This window comes from Anser cygnoides, chromosome 16 (genome assembly GCF_040182565.1).
Source record: "Anser cygnoides isolate HZ-2024a breed goose chromosome 16, Taihu_goose_T2T_genome, whole genome shotgun sequence".
Classification (NCBI taxonomy): domain Eukaryota; kingdom Metazoa; phylum Chordata; class Aves; order Anseriformes; family Anatidae; genus Anser; species Anser cygnoides.
In genome coordinates, this window is record NC_089888.1 from 8,320,571 (window position 1) to 8,343,117 (window position 22,547).

Consider the following 22,547-nt stretch of genomic DNA (forward strand, 5'->3'; position numbering starts at 1 on the left):
CACAGCACTATGTGGGACACTAAGGCTCACAATCCAGTTTTATTACCACAGGAGCGTTTCTGAGCTCCAGGCACAGACACATCAGATGGTCTTGTTCTGATGCATCAGGTCTGCAAGTTCAGTTCTTGTTTTCCAAAGAAATTCATTGGTCTTTTTTCAAAAGAAATGTATAACTTTGTATTGCTACAAATGCGCCTCGGCTCTTACTAAGGTTGAATTGCATCTTTACAGACTAGGGAATGATTCGTTTTACTAACTTGCAGTGCCACCTAGCAAACACCCTTAAAATTTTTTTTATATAGTTTTTACAAACGACAGCTTAGGACTTTCATATTAAAAAAGAAAAAAGATAAACTTGTGCTTGCAGTATTTCAAGCACCAAGTGCATAGTTTTGTTCTGAACAGTTAAATTTTAACTCAAAATTATGCTTGCAAATAGCATAAGAATATGCTAGGTGTTCACACACCTAAAATTCCAGTACATGAACTCTGAGAACTTCTTTCGGACATAGTCCCTTAAAGATTTGTCTAACAATATTATTAGTTTTATTTTTACTTATACATTTCAGTTTTAGATCAGTACTGAATTTGTTGGAGTTTTGAGACGAGAGGCTCCTGCCACCAAAATAAGGCTTTTAGCTTATCAGGACACATCAATGCTTTATATGAAATACTTTTTAGACTTCCCTGAAAGCTAGACCAGCTTGATTTACTCTGCTTTGAAATAACAACCATGTCCCAGGACAAAACAAGTTTAGATACTTAAGTCTGTACCTGAACCATAAAGCTCTCCCACAGACCTACATGGGGATTCAAAGGCAGCAATTCCGAACAAACGCTGCAACCACTTGTCATTATCCTAAATATCCAACAGGAAGTTGTTTCCTGTTCAATTCCTGTGCCAAATTGTAGTAAGCCACTTTAAAATAAAAGAAGGTATGACCAAATTATCAGTAGTATTTTTTTTCGCTCTCATATAATGCAAAGGTTAGTCATGACAAGTGCTGTTTTCCTCCTTAGAAATTTAAGGAAACCCACATATTTATTAATAAGATAATTACTATGGCATAACTTCACTTTTGCTGTACAAGCTGAAGCAAACACTTGTTGCCAGCCCACAGATGAGGATGGCTGGCGTTTGAGGTTCTTGACAGGTATGTAAGTACCTCAAATACACCTGAAACTCCCTAGTCACAGACTAACCTTCATGGTATTTAATATTCCAATTACACAAAAACTGATTTTACTCAAATACATCACGTACTCAATTTCTTAAGACTGTGGGCACTATTATCAAAATTACCAAAATCCAGAGAAAACTAGGCCTGTAAAGATCATGGTATGAAAGGAATGAAGTGGTCAATTATACAGGAACTACACGTAAACTACACTTGGTGGTCACATTCAAGCACATCTTGAAAAACCCTTCAGCTTTGGCTTTCCTACCTAAGCTAGTGAGGAGTCACCAAAGCTTAAGAGCACCCTGTAGAAATACCACAGAATCTTAGGTCTGCCTTTGGCTCTAAAGAAAATCTGACAACAGATTTTAGTCTGGTTTTCTCTGTCACTTTGGTAGTAGTTCTACCCTGACTGTTACTCGCAGTGAGCACTTCTCTTTCCTAAATACACAGTGCTGCTGAAAGAAGCTGGAAGATGTTGACTGAAAGTCTTGTCAGCGTGGACTTGTCCTTGGCAATTCCCTATGATGAGTTTAATAGTGCTACTGACCAGCTAGAGATTAACAGTTATTGTTGTGTTGTTTTTTTTGTTATTTTTTTAAACCCACCACATGTATTATTTCAATTTATGTTGGCCAGTTAGGAGAATGAGTAAAAACTTTCAACACTAGACTCTTGTGCTAGGTCATTCTCAAGGCTGTAATAATTAGAAGTAATTCTCAATTATCACTTGCACAATTAAGCAGTCATTCCAAAATTTCTTGGTTGTTTAATAGTGAAAATTATTTATTTCCACGTATTTCATGTTTTCATATAAAAACAGACACCAACAAATATATATTTTAAAAAATCATAGACATGGAAGATAGAAATACCATGTTATATCTCTACATGATATAGACACTGCACAGAGACATTTAAACCCCATGCATTTACTGTGAATATCCTTTTTTTTTTTTTGCCATTTAGATTTCTAGTACTGAGGAAATGTTGGGTCAATTTTACTGGCCCAAGCCATGAGGCCCCCTTTAATATCCTTAGCTAATACAGGACCATATTCTTTGACAGGTAACTCCTGAATAATTCTTACAGCCTTCTGGGAGTCATTTCCTAATTTGCAAACAACATATACAGGAAAAGATGTCTGGCCATTAGTTCTCTGCTTTTCTTCACAAATTCGTTTCTCTAAGTATTCCAAATATTCTTCACTTTTTTCCTCTAATTTACTCAAAGGAATGTGGACAGCATGTGCCAGGCGACAGATATCCACTTCAACCTGGGGACGAACATCTAACAATACATGAGGAATTTGCTCATCCAACAGTTTTTTGTACTCCTCTACAGATATCCTGTCTTTACTGGACAGCAGATGTAAAGTCCTACATTTGTCTGTTGCAGAAGAACCACAAAACGCCTCATAATCCTGAAGGCGAGTGACAGACGGGTTGTCCCCACAAACGGCACAGTCTGCTTTCTTTGGTCTTAACTTGATGTTGCGAAATTTCCCTTCCCGAGCATCAAACATCAGCATGAACTGATTGAAGGAGGAACCCATTCCAGAGGCTATCTTCAACACTTCCAAGGCCTGAATGCACCCCATGATGCCCGGCACGACACCCAGCACCCCTCCATCCGCACAGTTTGTCACCGTCTCTGGAGGGGGGGGCTTGGGGAAGAGACACCGGTAGCAGGGTCCCCCTTGGTAGTTGTACACCACTAGCTGCCCCTCCAGCCGGAGGGCACTGCCGGACACCAGGGGCTTCCCAGCCAGGACACAGGCGTCGTTCACCAGGTACCTGGTGGGGACGTTGTCGGAGCAGTCGGCCACCACGTCGTACTGCCGCACCAGCTCCAGGGCGGTGCTCGGGCTCAGGGCGCCGCAATAGGGCACATAATGTACCGTGGAATTGAGCAGCCGCAGGGCCGCCGCGGCAGACACGGCCTTGGGGAGCCCCCGGCGGGCCTCCCCGTGCAGCACCTGCCGGTGCAGGTTGCTGGTCTCCACCACGTCGTGATCCACCAGCCCCAAGCGGCCGATGCCGGCCGCAGCCAGGTACTGCGCGAGGGGGCAGCCCAGCCCTCCGCAGCCCACCACGAGCACGGAGCAGCGGGCGAGGCGCAGCTGCCCCCGCACGCCCAGCTCGGGCAGCACCAGCTGCCGGCTGTACCGCAGGATGGCGGCGGCGCTCAGCGAGGCCTGGCCGGGCAGGGGAGGGAGCTCGGCGGGGAAAGCGGCGGCGGTTACACCAGCGGACCCCTCCTCAGCATCCCCACCGCTCTCCCGTGCCAGGACGTCGGCCAGCCGCTCCCGCAGGCCCCGCAGCTCCCGCTCCCGCCGCTCGATCTCGGCGCCCAGCCGCACCGCCTCCTCTCCGCCCGCCATGCTGGTCAAAATGGCGGCCCGGGGCCGCTTCCGCTTCCGGCCGGTCGCTTCCGGCCGGCGCCGATTGGCCGGGCGGGCCGGCTGCGGGCAGCGCCGCGACATGGCGGCGGGGCCCAGGAAGGTGTCGGTGCTGCTGCCCACGTACGAGGAGCGCCACAACCTGCCGCTCGTCGTCTGGCTGCTCGTGCGCGCCTTCCAGGAGAGGTACGGGGGGTGCCGGGGGCGCCGAGGGCCGTAGGGGGTTTTTATTGCTGCCGAGTGCTGTGGCGCAAGGCACCGCGGCTTGAGGCGTAACGCTGACTCACCCCAGTGAGCGCAGGCTCCCGGTCCCAGTAAGAACCACCGCGGGAGCCTCCGTTGGGAAATCGCCCCCTGCTCCGCTCTGTGTCGTGCCTTACAGGGCGGGGTAGGCAGCGAAACCGGACTTTCCCCTTGTTCGCCTAAAAATAATTCTCGTTTCAGTGGATACAACTTTGAAATTATCATCATTGATGATGGAAGCCCGGACGGGACGCAGGAAGTTGCTAAACAACTGGAAAAGATATATGGGTCAGATAAAATAGTGAGTTGCATGCTTTGTTTGGTTTTTCTTTTTTTGTATAGGAAAGCACTTGACATTTTTCAAGAACTCGAATTAGAGTCCCTGGATCCTGCACTGACTTTCCTTACCTCCTTAAACAAGGTTATAAAGTTACTTGTTTTAAAAACAAGTTACTTAAGCTTTGCATTCCACTTTAGCAAAGGTAAAACTGCAACAGTCCTGCAGCTGCTTACTAGCATTATGAACTCATACGCACAATCATAAATTAATGCTTACAAAGGTTCTCAGTACTTTGTGCGTTGCCGTGTGCTACTGGATAATGAACGGTGTTTGGTTGGTACTTTGTGCACGCCTGAGGGAAAGGTGAGGTTTGGATACAGCTGTGTTTCACTTTCTGTGGCTGCAGGAATTGGAAAATTAAAAAATGGGAAGCTAGTTGGCCGTGGGATTTATTTTTAATGTCTGGTTGCATTTCTCAATAACAAGAGTAATGTTTGGTTGTTTCCTTTCTATTATATTAATATAGAGCCATCAATTATATATAACAAGATATTGTCATTTACTTATTCTTTGTGCATCATTAAAGCCAGTTTTTTGGGGGGATAAAAGCTTTATCACAGAAGAGTGTAAAAACTCAACTTTGAGTTTGACAGAGTTTTATGCTGTAAGCAGTGTCAGACTCTTTTCCAATCTATTACTGTGTGATTGTAAAGTTTTTAAAAGTATTTGTTGTTGGGTTTTTGTTTGTTTGTTTGTTTTTTCCCCAAGCAAATTCAGTGTTCTGATTTGTCCTCAGGGGGTTCCATCCAAATAATGTAATGGGGCTTCTTGTTTAGTGAGTTATGTTTACTGAATGTGGTATGTAGATAGCTCCAGAGGACAGTGCATTCTAGGGAGTAGACAAGGCATTGAAGTGATTTTTTTTTTTTTTCTAAACTTTTACTATTAAAGAACTATTATTCAACTTTGACTATTAAAGAAAAAGATGGGGGGGGAGCAAAATTCAAAATAATGAATTATTAGAAGGACTAATGATTACTAGTTCCTCAATTCCCTTGCCTCTGACTCACATTACTTATAACCTCTCAGATAAGGTAACAAAATTAGTCAAGATCTAAAAGTCAGTATCCATGGGTTATACCTTGTATGCACATGAAAATCTTGAAATTTTATATTCAGTACTAAAAGTATATTAAATCATGCTGGGGAACTTGCTAAAATATTCACTGTTAGTGTTTTCCATTCCCTAAATTAATGGTACTGGGGAGGCCTTTGTTTCAATTCATACGTATGCGTTTGATAGTGGAATTTGAGGAAATCCTTTAATTACAGAGATGGTACTTTTAATTATTATTTTTTTTTACTGCAGAAATACAAGTAAAGCTTATAAGGAGTTTGTTTTTAAATGTGACCTGATCAAATACCTGTTTAAAATAATGGTTTGTTTCTCTTACATTTTGTCAGATTAATTTATTTTTGTGTATTAACATTTCTAAAAGTGAAAAGGAGCTTTTAAGATGTTCTTATACTGAAAATATGGAATTTTAAGATGTCACTAAAAGTAATTTAGAACTGTTCCTCAATTAATTTATTTGTATTTTAATGTATCCTGCAGCTTTTAAGACCCAGAGAAAAGAAGTTGGGCCTTGGTAAGTCCTTATTAAGTCTGGTTTGTAGTTTAAATAAAAAAAAAAAGTTATATTTTGTTTGATTCTAGCATATAAAGTTCCAGAAGAATCAAAGTAAAGCCCAAGTCTAGAAATATGTTTTCAACAAGCTTGTATAAGTGAACAAAGTTAAAAAGCATGCACGTAAAAATCACAGTGTATTTATAGCAAGTTAACCACAACCTCAGACCTGAAGCCTGCGGTGACTGCTGTTCTGTACAACTATGCTTTCCTGTTAGCGCGCGCCTCTTCTCTTCCCACACAGCATTTGCTGATTACAGAATAAGGGACATGGATTGAGACAAGAAGTACCTTTTACAAGAGTGGCTGCCGTTTCTGTATGGAGCCTACTGATTCAGAGGAGACAGTGGTGCTTTCTGTGGCATCTACCTGTGTACAGGATGCTTCAAAAAGTGGGCCATAGCTTGTGCAGTCTCCAAGCCTGGGACACTCCTCTGTCAGAACTCTTCACTGTCAGCTCATTTCAGTGTAACTGTTCAATTAGGTTTAATTATGACTATAATTTTAAAAAAATGCGTATCTGACAGATGTCTAACATTCAAACTACTACGTATTGTCTCACCTATTAACTCACGCATGAACTGAAGCCTTTGAAGTGCATTACAAAAGTTCCTCATTGTCTTCCAGAAGCCCTCAGTAATTTGGGAGCCAGTCTTGTGCCGTTGAGCTAAATCATTAAAGTTTTCATGAAATGACACAAGACTGCAATTTTGTAGATCTGATTTTGTATTTCATAGAAAGTCTAAGTCAAGCCTGTCTTTCTTTGCTTCAGAAAAAGCACCCTTAGGAGGTCATAAATGACATTAAAATTGGCAGTATCGAAGCCATCCTAAAATAAAGTCGAGATGTTTCATTCTGTTAAGATTCACATCTCGGATTCTTTTCTCTCTCCTCTTTTATAATAGGAATGGAAAAAATGATAAAATGCAGTACATTTTTGGTTTATTGGAAATCAGTATCTGTCTTTCTACGCATCTTGGCAACCATTTGGTAAAACATTTCAGGTGTCTTATGTACCGAGTACTGCAGCTAACAACTTTCTCCATTCCACTGACAAAACCAAAGTTCTCCTTTTCTAAAAACTGAATTGTCTAAATTCACCTTTATACTTTTTTCTACATCTCTCATTTATCTAAGAAACTCTAAGAAGTGTACACATCTTAATTTTTCTGTTTTCTGCTTTTTGAACCTTTGTCCTAATTTGACTGGTATTATAGCATAAGCTGATTGATTTAAATTTTTTCAAGTACCATGTTAAATAATCCTACACAATACGCAAACCTGTAACGCTTCTACTGTGTAACTTTGGAAATGACATGGGAAAGAAAGGAAAGAGGTTGTTCATTAACCAGGAGTTTAATTTCATGTGACACTGCCTGCTAAGGACATCAGTTAAGAGTGTTTTGTTTTCAGTTTTATCTATTCCTTATGAAGTTAAGAGAATAATGTGGCTTAATGAAGAGGTTTTAATCTCTGTTATGCTGCTGTACTGTTCTCGGAAGCAGTGCTATCTTTGAATGATCTGACTCAGATCAGAAATTGCCATTATTGAGGAAAGCTCTAATAGCAAAACTTGCTTGTATCAGAGAGCTACATCAGTTCATTCAGGATGAATAAAACACAATATCTGTAAGGAAGGAAAAAAGTCTTTTCAGGAATATAATTCATGGTGTCAAGGAGAATAAATCAAAATGTATATGCTACTAATAGGAAATCCTGAGTATAGAACAGTTGTTTGTTTTTTTTTTTTTAACCCTGTGATTATTTCGTTGTATCCCATTTCCAGTTTTTTATAGCTCTTAAGTGCCTGTGGTGCTTCTGAATGCTATTTGAAATAGTGACCCACTTATCAAGTCGTTTCTCTATACATTTGTAGTGCAGTAGGGTTTGACAAGACTTATATTTCTAAAATCTAGTACTGAAATTATAGGAAAAGGGGAAGCGGTTTTAGTGTTTGACCTCTGATATATCATTTTAAAATAAATTTTAGGAGTATTTAGTTAATCCTTTTCTGGTAGAACTTAAAGAGTTTAGAAAATAAGTGCAGACTGTCTAGAAGATTGCATATGTTAAAATACTGAGGGAAATTACTTCTATATTGTTTTCATCAGGCACTGCATACATTCATGGGATGAAGTATGCCACTGGGGATTTTATTGTTATTATGGATGCTGACCTCTCTCACCATGTAAGTTGTATTTTATGTACTGTTTTTAATCTGTTGTAATTAAATATTCATTAATCCCCCCCTTTCTTTTATCTCGTCTCATCTGTTTTCTTTCTATTTCAGCCGAAATTTATTCCAGAGTTTATCAGGTAGGTGCTAGTTCTTGTATAAGTGAATGACTTCTAAACATTTATTGTTTTGTAGTAAAACTGGAAAGCTTTAGATTATTGTATAGCTGTCTTAACTAGTCAGAAAACTGTAAAGGCAAGAATTCAAATAAAAGTGATTGGACCTAGTTAGATTTGTTCCAAAATAGAACAGAAAAAATAATTAGCTTTGAACTGGAGCAAAGATCCCCGGGTTTAAACTAACAGAGAACATGTTTGGCTAAGTACTTCTCGTTCTTGTAATGGTTGTTCAGCTTTGAAAAGCTGTGTGTGTATATATATATATATGTGTGTGTGTGTGTGTATATATAAATATATACACACACACATGCACGAGGAGATCATTAGGATTATAAGATAACCTTTTGTATTTTTTATTTTTCTAATGATCTCGTGTGTGTGTGTAGGGATACTGATTGGAGGACTCAGTCCTCAGTTAATTGTGAAGTACTTCTCTCCTGTCTGCCTACCTCTTATCTTCCTCTCTCTGTAAGATTTCAATTTGTGAGAAGTAGTAAACAGGCATTACGATGGTGGCTAAGGGTAGTTCAATAATTTTCAACTTTCTTACTAAGTAGTACCAGAGGCCTACAACTTTTAGATAAGGTTCCGCATCAGTTAGGCATGGCATGGATAGTTCCAGACCTCTTTCTTTTTCCCCTTACTATATGTTTGTGTAATTTAAATGTCTAAATCAGCATTTGGTCTTATCTTTATTTTTATACTAGAGAGACTTGCTTTGAAAATAAGATACTCTGAGATTGTTCTTTATAAGAGGTCAATTAAGCATTTTTTAAATGCATAATGCACCATAACCAGCCTTACTATTGTTTTCCTGTCTTCTGTACTTATTTGTTTAAAGGTTTGTAAAGTATAGAATTTGTATTAAGAGTGATCATTCTTATTTTGAAATTTATACTGACTTTATATAAATATTGTTCCTGTTTTGTTCTGGTGAAATCAATTGCTTATAGAAAGCAGAAAGAAGGCAATTTTGATATTGTGTCTGGTACAAGATATAAAGGAAATGGAGGAGTACATGGCTGGGATTTGAAAAGAAAGTTAATCAGGTTAGTATTTTTTAGATACTTATACATAAATTTGTTGTTTAGAAATTAAAATTTCCAAGTACAGAACTCCAGTAAATCCGTGTGAACTGAACTGAGTCTTTAGTCAGTTGTACTGGGTACTGCAAAATTATGTTAAATAATAGGAGTATGCACAATCTGTAGATTCTTCAATTAAAAATAACAAAGAACTTAATGATACAACTTGGTTTGAGAAATTGGTTGATACAGTGTAAAAATCTGCACAGTGTCAATTTGGGACACTTTTTCAGGTTTATCATCCAAAGAATGAGCTGAGACTGACACTTTTCTCAAGTTTGAAAGGCATGTGTAGTTAGCTTTAAGCGCTGCAGTGGTCCTTATCCTCAACAGTAAATGACTTGCTAAACCCCTCTGTTGACACTCTGATTTGCCAGAAGTTAAGAATTATCTGGCGTGATCGATGTCAATAAATCATTACTTAGACCTTACTGAAAAAGGGTTACAGTCAGCACCAAGGAAAAGTTTCACCCCCAAAGAAGAAAACTGTATCAAGGTCATATAAGCACATGGAGGCTGGCATCTCACGTTTATAGGGGCTCACAGATTTTGATCAGCTAATCAACAAATTTCTTCTGCATAACAACTTTTCTACATGTTTTAAGAGAATAGGCATAACTTAATGCTGTTGTTCTTTTTTTTACTGTAAAGAATTTGGAGGTGAAGTATTAACAGTCTGATTAGGAGACACAGGTATCACAGATTAGGTATCACAGGGATTTGGATTTCTCCCTTTTTTTTAACGGCTAGAGTAAGTGCTTAGTTTTTTGTGAATGTAAATACACTGTACGCATTCTTCCCACCCATCCCTGAAGGGAAGAAGAAAAAAAGAAAACAAAGAAAGGAAAAAGAAGAGAGTAATGGGTATTACAGAGAAGTCCTTTTGTATCAAACACTACAATGTGAAGGAGTTGGACATCTCATCTGTATGTAATATAGCCCTGAGCAACATAGTCATGAATGACTTTTCAGTCTTGCAACATTTTTCATCTGTGGAGCTTTTCCTTATTATACTATGAAAGCAGAGTAAATCAAAAGCGAATCTTGCTTTTCTAAATCCAAGTCTAACGTTCATCCAGGAAGCAATTTTATTCTTCTCTCTTAGTGAACGTTAGAGGAAAAATGTAATTTTGTCGTCAAATTTATTTCTTCTGTACTGTAACACAGTGTGTGGTTGTACTGACAATTCTACTATAAACAGACTGTAAAACTAATTTCTAAAAATTATTTTTTCCTTCATGAAGTTCAATAATCTGTTAATCATTTGAAAAACAAAATGATGGGATTTGTCTTAAGACAATCATTTATTAATCAAATCTAATAGTGAAAATATATTAGGAATACAGTTGTTTCCTCCTAAGCAATTAAAAGTTTCTTTTTTGATATTTACTTATTTTCTAGAAACTCTGCTTGATCTTTCGGAATGATGTACTGGGTAATTTTGACATTTGTGTTTTCTTTCGCAGTCGTGGAGCCAATTTTATAACTCAGGTTTTGCTGAGGCCGGGTGCATCAGACTTAACAGGGAGTTTCAGGTATGGGCCTGGTATTCATGTCATAAAGTCTATTGAAAATTAAGAAACTGCTAAACAAGGAACTGGAGTAAGAACAGACCTTTACAGAGGACTATGACGTCTGTTTGAAAAGGGTGTGAGAAATAGCAGACCAGATTGCAAGAACTGTTGCTCCTATCACTTTGTTAATGATTTTTTAAAACGGTGATGATATGAATGAGTGATTACAGTTAAGATTCCTACACGCGGTATGTTGATTTCTGAAGTTCAACAACTGTTTCAGGTTTCATTTTCTCTGTAATCATTTACAGGTTATACAGAAAAGAAGTCTTACAGAAACTAATGGAAAAATGTGTTTCTAAAGGATATGTCTTCCAGATTGAAATGATTGTTCGGGCCAGACAGCTAGGATATACTATTGGAGAGGTATAGTAAAAGTCCTGATAAGTATATTATGCTTTCATTTAAATGTAGGTACAGATTGCTGTACCAGTCAGGTTTGTGACATGGGCTCTGTCACAGGTCAGTTATGCTGTCCTCCACAATTCATATGTAACATTCCCAATCTTCCTTCCTCCTTTGGTTTCTCCCATGTGGGAAGAGTTCTAACATCTGAAGAGCTGCTTCATTTTTCTGCTTCAGCACTGCTTTAAAGATATCTTTTAAGATATTCTTTGATATCTGTAACAAACTTGACAGCGTTCAGATTGCTAACATAGACCTGTATATAAGATTATTTTATTACTTTGGGGTTTTTTGTTTGTTTTTACGGTTCTGTTTTATCTCTATATTGTAACTTCTTGGGGCAGGATAATTTTCCATTAAGTCCATTGATACAATGTTTCCTGACCAATAGTTACGATTCCTAGACAGTTTATAATTATCCAAATAATGATACTGACATTTCAGAAGAGTTGACGCTTTAATGTCTAATTCCTGGTTTGCAGATGCTGCTTTTGTAACCACAGGAGGAATAGGAGTTTTTCATGCAGTTGTAAAATGTGTACAATCATGAGAGTTAAACATTTCTTACGCAAAGTTAAAAATGAAGATTTCTAAGACCTGCTAGTCTAAAAGAAACAAGGGGTGGTAAGATAACTGACACAAGCTACACGCACCCATTTCCTTTTGCTGTGTTTCTGTACCATAAGTGAAATGTACCACGGCACGTGGAACATGCCCTTCTGGAAATGCCTCCTTTAAGACTAACAACAGAGCTTCCCATGCAAGAACGGCAAAGTCCAGCCACAACACAGGTGGTTAATCCCTATACTGAAGGGGAAGACTGGATACTTCTTGGTAGATTAGATATAAATGGTTCTTCCATCACTGGTCACGAAATACCACATCTGATATCCTGAGCTGACTCTCTTCAGTGATTTCTGGCCCTGCCCCTTAGATCAACTGTCCACAGGTGCCATGATGCTTACTGGGATTACCAAAAGGAGCCTTACTAAGAAAGCCAAAATCATTAAGTCTATCTGCATGCCTTGTTTTATATCTTAACTGTCTTCTTTCCCTGGTTTCTCTTCTACCGTGGACTGATGTGCTTAGAATTTTGAGAAATCCTCAGTCCTGGCACAGCTGCAAGGGTGTGGTAATTTTTGTGTTCCACTTGCCAGATGATTTCTGGTTGAAACTGCCAGCAAACACTAAGCCAGTTTTTTAATGACTTTTGCAAATGCAATTCTTTATTTTAGCTGAAGTATCTTGATTTCACACACAAACATATATGGAAATTTTTGAATATTCTGTTACAGTATTGGCAAAATGATCTGTCATACGTCATTGTACGTGGTCAAATTACCGAAAAGGAGTGTGTTCCTCACACTTTATAAGTAGTGAGTCAATCTGGACAGTATGATCACTTAAGTAAGGGAAACAAAATAACTTTTAAATGACTTTTTATCCAGTAAATAACCTGTAAAATGGTCAAAGACAGACAAAGGTAAGTATTGCTTGTAAAAATACTCCCTAACTGCCATACTCAGATGTCATCTTCTAGCCAGCGATGAGGTTGAACAGAATACTGTTTCACGATGGCAGGAGGTGGTTGCTTTCCAGAGGCATTTTCTTAAAGTTACTTTATTTAGCTAACAGGGAAAGTGATGAAGGTTCACTTTGAGCCCTGGACTTTTACCGTACTTAGGCTTTTGAGTTTGTTCTAACTGCCGTATCATCCAACCACTGAGTAACGTCTTTGGATCATCTTTAAAGGTGATAAACCAAATATTTTCATGCTACCCAGCTATGGGCCATCATTAAAGTCATTGGTACGAAGAACTGAGATGAAGGAAGCCAGTCTGGTGCTTTCTGAATTCCCCCATATAAAAGTGCCGTAGTTTAATGTCCGTGTTTTGCCTTTCTCTCTCTCTCTCTCTCTCTCTCTCTTTTTTTTTTTAACATAATTTCTGGTTATTTAGGTTTTGAACATTAAAAATAGTTTTCCTTGTTTCAACAGGTTCCTATTTCATTTGTGGACCGTGTCTATGGAGAATCTAAACTGGGAGGCAATGAAATAGTCTCCTTCTTAAAGGGACTCTTGACCTTGTTTGCTACAACATGAGACTTTCTAAAAAAATTTATTTAGAATAAAAACATTTTCTGACCTGTGTGTGGCTTTTAGCATGTAATAGCAGAAGCTTGATAATTTGCCTGGTGACCAGAAGATCCTCTATGATAAATGAACTGCACGTTAAACTAGTCAAAGTAAAAACTAATACCCTACGCCTTTTTTTAAAAAAATAATGAAGTCTAATAAAGAACACAAAGCTAAATTGTATTATGCATTTAGAAATGAATCATTATTCAGCAGAAGTTAAAGATTATTTTGAAATAAAGATGAGCAAGTACCTTAAAAAATATTAATTTTTTTATCTTCATTCTGTGTTTTGCAGAATAGTATGTTAAACATATACTAGTTAGTTCCCTTTCTTTCCTCGATGCAGATGTACATCTATGTTAGAGCAGATATAAAACATAAAGGTGTTTCTACAGAACTGATAACTTGTGTAGTTTAAGAGGAAGGTACGGATGAGTACAGTGTTTGTTCTTTTTAAATTTGCCTCTAGGCCAGAAATACAGAATATTCTTGGGATAAGAAAGAGAATCACTTTGGGATAGTTTGTATTGCGTGTGCATGTCCAGAAATAGATGATTCTTTTTTCCTATTTTCTTTAAAAAATAAACATTTTTAGAATCTAAAACAGGAGGATAACATATCACACAACTTTAGGGTGATAGAAAATCCAATTGAATAGAGGACCTCACTGAAGATATCCGAGATTATTTTCTTACATCAAGTAACAGTTTGCAATGTAATATCTATACTTGTTCCAGAACCTGACTGGGAAAAAAATACAAACAGTGTAGTACTGTTGGCTGTTGTTTTTGTTTTTTTTTCTGTCTCACTATTTGACCTAGTCAGAACTCAGAAATGCTGAAGAACTTGCAATCAAATATGCATTTTTAGAGAGGATTTTTTTTTTTTAAAGGAGCAAGTAGGAAGATGAAATTGTTCTGATAATGGCTTTGTATACGAGAAAAATACATCCTTGCATTTTTTTGTGGGGGAGGAAGGGTAGTTCTGTTAATATATGTATCTCAGAAAATGGGGGGAGAGGAGAAACAACAAATACTTTAATGATTGTACTTATTTCGCTTGTATTTGTTTGCATTCCTCTAATACACTAAATGCAGTTGTTAATATTAAAAAAAATGTAAAAAGTCTGTACATAACTATCTGAAATGTGAATTTATTATTTATTTTTAAGAAATTATCCCACTCAATGACAAAAAAAACTTCAAAATCCAAACTTATTTTCTAGTGGATTGTTTTAATTAAAGATACTCCTTTGTTTTCTAGTGAAGTTGTACAGATTCTGCTATTTTTCCCCTTTTCTGAGTACTCAACAGCAAATATTTTCAAATAATAAATGCTTTAAAATAATAAAAAAGGTAGCTGTAGGTTTTGAATCTACCTGTAACTGGATTACAGTGACTTAACTGTACATTTTGTGACATTTGCCTGTACTTTCCCAGCAAATTATGTTCATCTCTCTATAATTTAATTTGGTGCAGGCTAATCTGATCTAATAATATATACAGAAATCTCTGGGCCTGAAGGACCACTGAACTCTCATGTGAAAAGGTTTCATCTATTTATGTTTCATTTGGAGCATCCATGGCTAAAATAAACATTTTAAGTTTAAAATAGGTACAAAATTTTTAATTACCATATAGTTTTTACAAGTTTGTTTGCATCTCATACAATTGGAAACCATTTCCTAGAATACATATTGAGCCTCAGCAAGATCATAAATTTCTCAAACTTCTATGTAACTAAAGTAATATTAGTTATTTGTGATCTAGCTCTTGGGAATTACAATATACATGCGTGGTTTTTTTTTTTTATGAAAACTACCTGGTAAATTCCCTTCATTGCAAAGTCATCTACTTATGAGATGGCATTTGAAGTAAGTTGCTTTTAAATATAAATTAGGATCATTATGTGCAGTGTATTTTGTGTGCTTCAGTACATGCAAGTTTGAAGCATAACTGGGCTATATTCGGTTTTTAGATAAATAGATAATGTTTCTCATTATGCGTAAAGGCAACGGAATTTAGGTTATCATAAAGAAAAACGGCATAAAGAAACTAAAGCAAGTGTTCTATGGCATCAGTACACAAGCAGAAAGATGCATTCTGCAGTACAGCCTGAGACGAGAAAAGGTCACAAGAGTAAAACTGATTTAATCGCCTGCACCAAGCTACTCTTAGAAAATGCTACTGAAAGGCATCCATAAAACGTGGATCCAGTGGACAGAAGCAAAATCAATGTCACTGCTGGCTGCAGAGCAGCTCTGCGAGCTTTCCTTGAGTTAGCAGGCAATGGATACGCATGCGTATTTTACTGTATATATCATGAAAAATAACTTTTTTTTCCCTAGCCAAAGACTATGTTTCTTCAGAAAGGGGAGTGGGCTACAGGTAACTCACTAAATACTGAATGCACTTTCAAAAGTTCCCTTACTGCAAGTTTTAAAAGCCTCAACTTCAGAAGTAGCTTCTGTTTCTGTGTTTGACCCTCCATGCACTTGCAGAGGAGAGAATCATAAATTCGTATTGTGCTAATGCTGAGTAAAACAAACACAGATTCTTTGCCCAGACTTGACCTAACTAGCCTTTCCCTTCATCTTTTCTGCCATCTCAGACTTCTGTACTTTCTTTCCAAATAGTTTCTCCCCTGAGGTGACTAAAACCATCTGATTCTAAAGTATTCCCTGTGCTTGAGCACGTCGGAGCCTCACGAGCACTCGAACGGGTGTTCTGTACGTAGGAAAACTTTACAAAGACAAGCTCCAAGACTGCACTTTAACTCTGACCTTTTCTCCTGTATGCACTGCTGTGAAAGTTCACAGAGAATAAATATTGTAAAACTATAGCCAGTGGCCAGAGTTCTAATACAAAGCCTTCTTTAATAAAGCTTGTGTCTTTTAAACAAGACATGGGGTGAAATAGCCTTCATTTAGTGCTTCTTCTGGTGGTTTTGAGTTTCTGTTAATATAAACCCTTTGAGCTACTTGAATTTGTTATCAGCTTCTTTTAAACAAGTTATAAACCACCTATATAAATTCTTAGTAAAAAAAATAAATTTTTTTTTTTGAAAGAATATGTATTGTAGGGAAAGAATGGCCTATAAAGTAAGAAGGCAGTTGTACAAGAAGGTCCGTGCTGTCTCTTAGTGCTCAACAACAGCTGCAGAATGAAAGCATGTAAAAAACAGCTACTGTGTTCTTTGCCCAACTACACCAACGGGCCATACGGGGTCTTCTGGAGCCAGAGATCGAGAGGGCCTGGACCTTTTAATGGTTTCTGGTGCTTTCTACGGATTTAATTGCTTTTTGAATCAATTTATAGTCCTAGCTTCTACAGCATCCTGTGGCAGGGAGTTCAGCAATTTACACGTGTATTTTGTGAAGTCCTTTCGTTTCAAACCTATCACCTAATAAATTCATCGGATGTTCCCTATTGTTTCCCATTTCCCTTTTCCTGTATATTATTTTATAGACCCTGCTTATCTCCTCATCGTACTCAGTCCTGTTTTTTTTTAAAGTCCCTCAGACAGACACCACCCCGCACCTTGCTATTCTCAAAATGTCAGTAGCACGTTACAGTTCTATCTTTAGGGACCAGGTGCCCTGAACTCCATACAATGTCTCAAATATTCATGTACTAGGGATTTATATGGTCACATTTTAGGTTTCAGTTCCTTCCTTAATCCCATTGCAATATTTCGCTTGCCTTGTTTTGGCCACCACAATATACTGAATTGATATTTACAGGGAATTTTTCATTCTACGTCCCTGGTTTTACAGTTCCACATAAATCAGCTTTTCTTAATTACATCCATATTCATTTCCTATGAAAGCACAAATACTCTGCTAATGTACTTTACTTTCTCCATTATACTTCCTTAAGAATCTGTGTCTGCAAGCAACTCAATCATTTGGCAAGAACAGGAGCTTTAATTCCTTCCTGGCTTAAATCTGTGCAAATCATGGATATGTTTGTTTGGACATGTTTAATGTAGAGGGGGGAGCAGGTAACACATTTTATACCGGTAATACACCCTTTCCCCAAACAGCAAATATTTCCTTTGGCAGATGGGCAAAGCTATGGGAAGGAGACCTCTTGTTCTGTTATTGTGGACTAGAAATTCAAGGTGGCGTGTGAAAAGTCCTACACAAAAACCCATGGAAACAACCCAAGCATGTGCTAAACTTCAAGAGTATTGTCCCAACAGATTTGAAATTACAGAAGAACCGGTTGCGAAGTTATGCATGGAGTTTTACACAGCAGGGCATAAGGTTATCCCTGACATACGTGAGGTCCTTGCGCTCTGTGCGGTTTGTGAGTCCCCAGTCAGAGCTGTGACCTAAGCAGGCCTGTGCTGATGTGAACTTTTTTATTGGACAAACTGAAGCCCCAGCTGTGAGATGAAACACTACTGGGGGCTCCTGAAGTTGATACCACCTTTTGTCAGAGGACTTATCACCCCATCAGCTATAGGGTGTGGCAGCTGAACTGTGAGCAGCTGTGTGGTCTCCTTATGCCCTTAACACCTTCCAAAGCCCTGCCCCGGGGATACGCAATACAGCCCCATACCCCGAGCCATGGAATTTATCACTCAGTCGTACAAAAATTTTCATATGCAACTCCTCTGACTACATCATTATGATCCCACAGCTGGGACAACCACTTCACACAACCAAGGCCTGGTTAGCATATCCAACTGAATCAGAAATCAGCATCAAAACAGTATCCCTAGTTTATCAGGTTTGGGGCTCGAGGGTGAAGAGTCGACTGATCTGAGGTTGGAAGGAGTTGGCTTCAGTTGTGGTTTGTTTTTAAAATACGAAGCTTTAATCTGAGTCTGCAATAAAGATGTGCCTAGTTGCCAATATGGGCAGCACAATAAAACATATTTTCCAGTGGACTGTGTAGAAGCCAACTGCGAGGCTGCACAACCTTCTGCATATCAACAGTAAAAAATAGCAATGACTAATCAATAATATTTATCTAAGGGTCTATCAAGATTCCCAGTATAAGCATGGATTGAAATCTTGGCACAACTGAATTAAATGACAGATTGCCTACTCAGTTCGGCGCGTTGGACTTGAGCAACAGCTTTTCAACAGTTAGCATTCCAGAGCGGCAGGCAAATTAGGATCAGTAAATACAGAGTATATGCAGACGAGAGGGATTGCTTATCAAACTTTATCACTGTTTTATGACATATCACTGTTTTATCACTGTTTTATGACACCTCCAAGGTGTCATGCTGTAAAAGTCACGACTAAAGAAAGTAATCACGGAACATCTGTAAAGCATAAACATTTTTGGAGGATCATTTCCTCCCCTCTGACCCCGCCACGTTTTACCTTCTTTCTTCAGGTGTGGTGGCCATTCATACCAACTTATATATCGTGATTGTTACTGTTCAGGGGAAGTATATTGGGACCGGAGAGAAGTAAACTGAACTACAACTTTTAATCCAAAATTAGATCTGAAAACTCATCCCTAGAGATCGGGATTTCTCAACAAAACAGCAGTGGGCACACAAAATAAAATGTAAGGTTTTTCCTGCAAGGTTAGCAATACCAATGGTGCATCACAAAGACACGTGTTTGGCTCACAAACTCTTTCCCCGTTTTGACTTTTTCAAACATGTCACACCCGTAGCAGCAGGTGAACCCATAGAAAACCACAATTGAGAACTTGATGCTTTCTGGGAAGCTGAGGGTGGTTATCTAGCTCCTAAGATGCTGTGCTCTCGGGAAGGGGAAGATCTGAGCACTAAAGGATACTTCTACCTTTGCTCCAGAACAGGAAAGATCTCGACTGAGCTCCTACAGTCACAGCTTGAGAACGCTCAGGTCCCTTCCAGCCCACTACTTCTGTGCAACAACTGGGGGGATACCCGCAAAGAAAATAACCAGATTTACTTACTATGTGGTGAAGTTCATGTCGTGGCTCAAATGTGCTTGGAGAGCTCTCATTTCCAGTCCAGTCTTCCATTCTGCTTGCTCTTGCAAAGAAGGCATACGGCAGTACTTTTGATGGGCTGATCCTGTCAAAATAATTACATTACTTGGTATTACAGCTTCAGTGCAGGGGAGGTAAAAGAGACAAGCTGCTTGAACATGCTAAATTATTGAAATTTGCAAGGTAGGTGATTTTGTAATTTTTTTTTTAATTGACATTTTTATTAACTAAATCCACAATCAGAATTCATTCTTTTTCAAAGTGTTGACAGAACCTGGAAGCTGTCAATCTTATATCCACAAAAACACCGTGGTTTGTCATGGCAGAGCAGCATCACCTCCGAAGGACATTATACTTGACTGACCAGCTTCCAAAGTGAAATCTAAATATTGCATACCACATACCAATTTCTTACTGTTCTAAGGGATCAACTTTTCCTTCCAAGTTATCCTAACCAGCTAAGCAAATCTGTCTTAAGCAGCTATTACCACCTGCTCAATAAGTATTTTTTTTTTCTTAAAAACAAGGGAAAAATGAGTACTCTTTGTGAAGGGATAGTTCTTCCCTACTTTCGTCTTGACACAGACTGAATTTGGCTCCTTCCTGGTGACTTTTGCCAAAGTCATTTTCATGGAAGGTTAGAGAATGCTGACAGATGATGAAGTGTCTGAATGACAAAGGAGCTGGATGGCTTAATGGAGCCCTGTGAGACTAGGGATCTTAATGCTGCTGAGGATTAACCTTAATTGTATTTATTATATAATTAATTATGTTAGGGACTTACAACCACTGATAGCTGGCTTAGTTATTCTGTATTCGAACAAACACAGTACGGCTGCTAAACTAGCGCAATTGTAAACACGGGCACAAGTCAGACCTGAATCAATAGCACGACACACCTTCAATTATACCTGTTCAACGTGGGAATGCTAATTGTGTCCCCTCTGGTGTTAAGTGTTTAGCCTCTTACAATGCCATGATTCTATGGGTTTCTCCAGTTGTCATAGCCTGTTGTGAGAAACAATACCCACTTCCATAATACAAAAAGTATATTAAGAATATTAGCATGAACTATTGTCTCGCATTGTGCACACAGCAGAAAAATGGGCTCACGCCTTTGTTTCTCCTTCTTCCCCACTGCTTGAATTTTACCTTTCAAATCAATCTTCTCATACAAGCTTTGTATTATTCTCATCTTTCTTTTCTAACTTGCTAACTGCTGACAACTGCCATCCTGTGCAAATCATCTGGAAAACTCTCACTGAACTAAATGAGAGGAAGATCTTGTCCATCACTTGAGGATTGCTTTCAACATCTACTGTCGTATCCTCACCCCCAAATCATCTGAGCCCTGTCACTGCAGACTTTATGCTGAAACAGGCAATGGCTCCCATTTGCTCAAACTGCTGCTGCTTCATTATCTTTCCCTCCTGTTGTTCTCTCTTAAAAATCTTTGCCTGAATCACCCACCTTGTGCACTGGGTAGATATTTCTGCCTTCTGGTGCTCTTCTTGCCATCCATACCTACTTTAATTTCCTCACACCAAATTCCAGTTTCCAAAGTCTTTCCAATTTGTTTTCTGTGTTCTTTTTGTCCTTAATTAGACTGGGTACCATCATCATAACATGGCTGGAATGTCATTTCCAGCTGGAAATTCCTTGATATTGTTGGATACTGAGGAAGTGGTTAGAGAACTTTCTATCTTTGGCTGTTCTGGCTGCCAGCCTAGCCTGGAGGCTGTGTCTGATAAGTATCAATAAACTACCGCAAGATACAAAATTAATACTTTCATTTGCAAACAGAATTCAGGACATGAAAATATGTCCAAAAGCCTGTTCATTTCTCCTGCCTGAAATCAAAATATTTCTGCTTGCACTATTGTATCATTTACACACACATTTATGTTGTGCTCATCCCGTTAAACATCTATCACATCTAATTTCTATTTCCAAGGGCACTGTTGTGTTCCATAAAACGCAGTTCCTCTAACCTTCAGGCACTTCTATGTTTTCTCAAATTCAGCTTTTAGATTTGAAGGTCTGTGGGTCAGGGATTTGTTTTTCTGCTATTTTTGTCTTATTAGACATTTTTTCTCTTGCTGTTGGATTTTCTTAAAAATTTATTTTCTATGTGTAATAAATCCATTCTAGAACCCTAAATTATGGTGGTGACGCATACAGTCAGTTAAATCTAACCTCTCCAGCCTTGCCCATCTTCTTGGCACAAGCAAATGCCCCAGAACGTCTTGCAGCCTCAAATCTAAATTATCGCTTGGTAACTTCCATTTAAGTTTTCTGCTACTATTGTTCATTTTCTCATTTAACCATTCTTGTATACAACCAAAAGCATCAGATGGACTTAACCTTCACAACAGGTAAGGCAACTGCAGTAGTTAATGTTCTTCACTCCAAAACTTCAAGAACTGTTTATCGTCATGCTTTTTTTTCGTCTTTCAGAAAGAAGAAAAGTTTGTGTAACAATGTCATATTAAATGCGCTACAAACGTTTCTCCCTTTCTTCTAAAATTTTAATTTGGAGAAGAAAATGTAAATCTGAGCAGTAAGAGATGTTAGGTAAAAGTGATCTCAAAACTTTTTTTTTTTTCCCCCAAACAGAGGAACTTCAAGTTCTAGAAACTTTTTTTTTTAGTGCTAAATCACAAGTTTTGTTTGTGCAGGTAAGTTTTGTGTACTTCCATTCTGTTATAAAAGACTCTTTCCTCATCTTTCTGATTCTTATGACCACTAATGTGAAGACAGTGTGAAATACGTGGTGAAATAAGGGTGTGATTTGCCAACAGTGTACTTATAAATGCAGTTGAACTAGAAAGTCTTGAAAAAAGGTAACAAACACCGTAAAACATCACTAAATTCTTCATTAAAGATATTTATGTGAATTGTGGTGTAAATATTTGCAGGATGTGAGTCATATAAAAATGTAGGAATTAGCAGTTTTTATGAAGTCCAAGTAAGTTACAGCAACTTTTCTATGCTTTTAAACTTCAGAAAAGAGACTTTTCTTTCTAGCATCATGAGGCTCAACTGTTGTGTGTGTCACTGAAGTAGCAAGGCTTTGAGCGCCGAGCACGGCAGGAATTGAGCTTTGCTTCACCTTTCAAGTTCGTGTGCTTTAGAAGTTGCAGCCACCACTGCTCCACTTCACTTACGGCACCTTTTTACCAAGCTATCAAATTAGGCCTCGGCTCTTCCAGGCTCCCGAGCGTGCCCACCCATACGCAGCCGGGCAGGCGGCGCG

The 22,547-nt window shown here is 38.5% G+C and overlaps 1 protein-coding gene and 1 long non-coding RNA gene across 3 annotated transcripts in view; one reads left to right on the forward strand and one right to left on the reverse strand.

The window, feature by feature from the left end:
* The window catches only part of LOC125183797 (uncharacterized), a 40,372-nt gene that overhangs the window by 16,783 nt on the left and 1,042 nt on the right, over positions 1–22,547 (reverse strand). For both annotated transcript variants that reach the window (XR_007166406.2, XR_010825216.1), the window contains exon 2: positions 19,256–19,376. This is a non-coding gene — a long non-coding RNA (uncharacterized lncRNA). The remainder of the gene's footprint in view (positions 1–19,255; positions 19,377–22,547) is intronic.
* Positions 3,069–14,608, forward strand: DPM1 (dolichyl-phosphate mannosyltransferase subunit 1, catalytic). The gene is made up of 9 exons (XM_013188666.3): positions 3,069–3,765; positions 4,024–4,123; positions 5,718–5,751; positions 7,902–7,978; positions 8,081–8,106; positions 9,099–9,194; positions 10,697–10,765; positions 11,056–11,170; positions 13,206–14,608. Exons 1-9 carry the CDS (start codon positions 3,215–3,217, stop codon positions 13,308–13,310), a joined length of 1,173 nt encoding a protein of 390 aa, XP_013044120.3. The 5' UTR covers positions 3,069–3,214; the 3' UTR covers positions 13,311–14,608.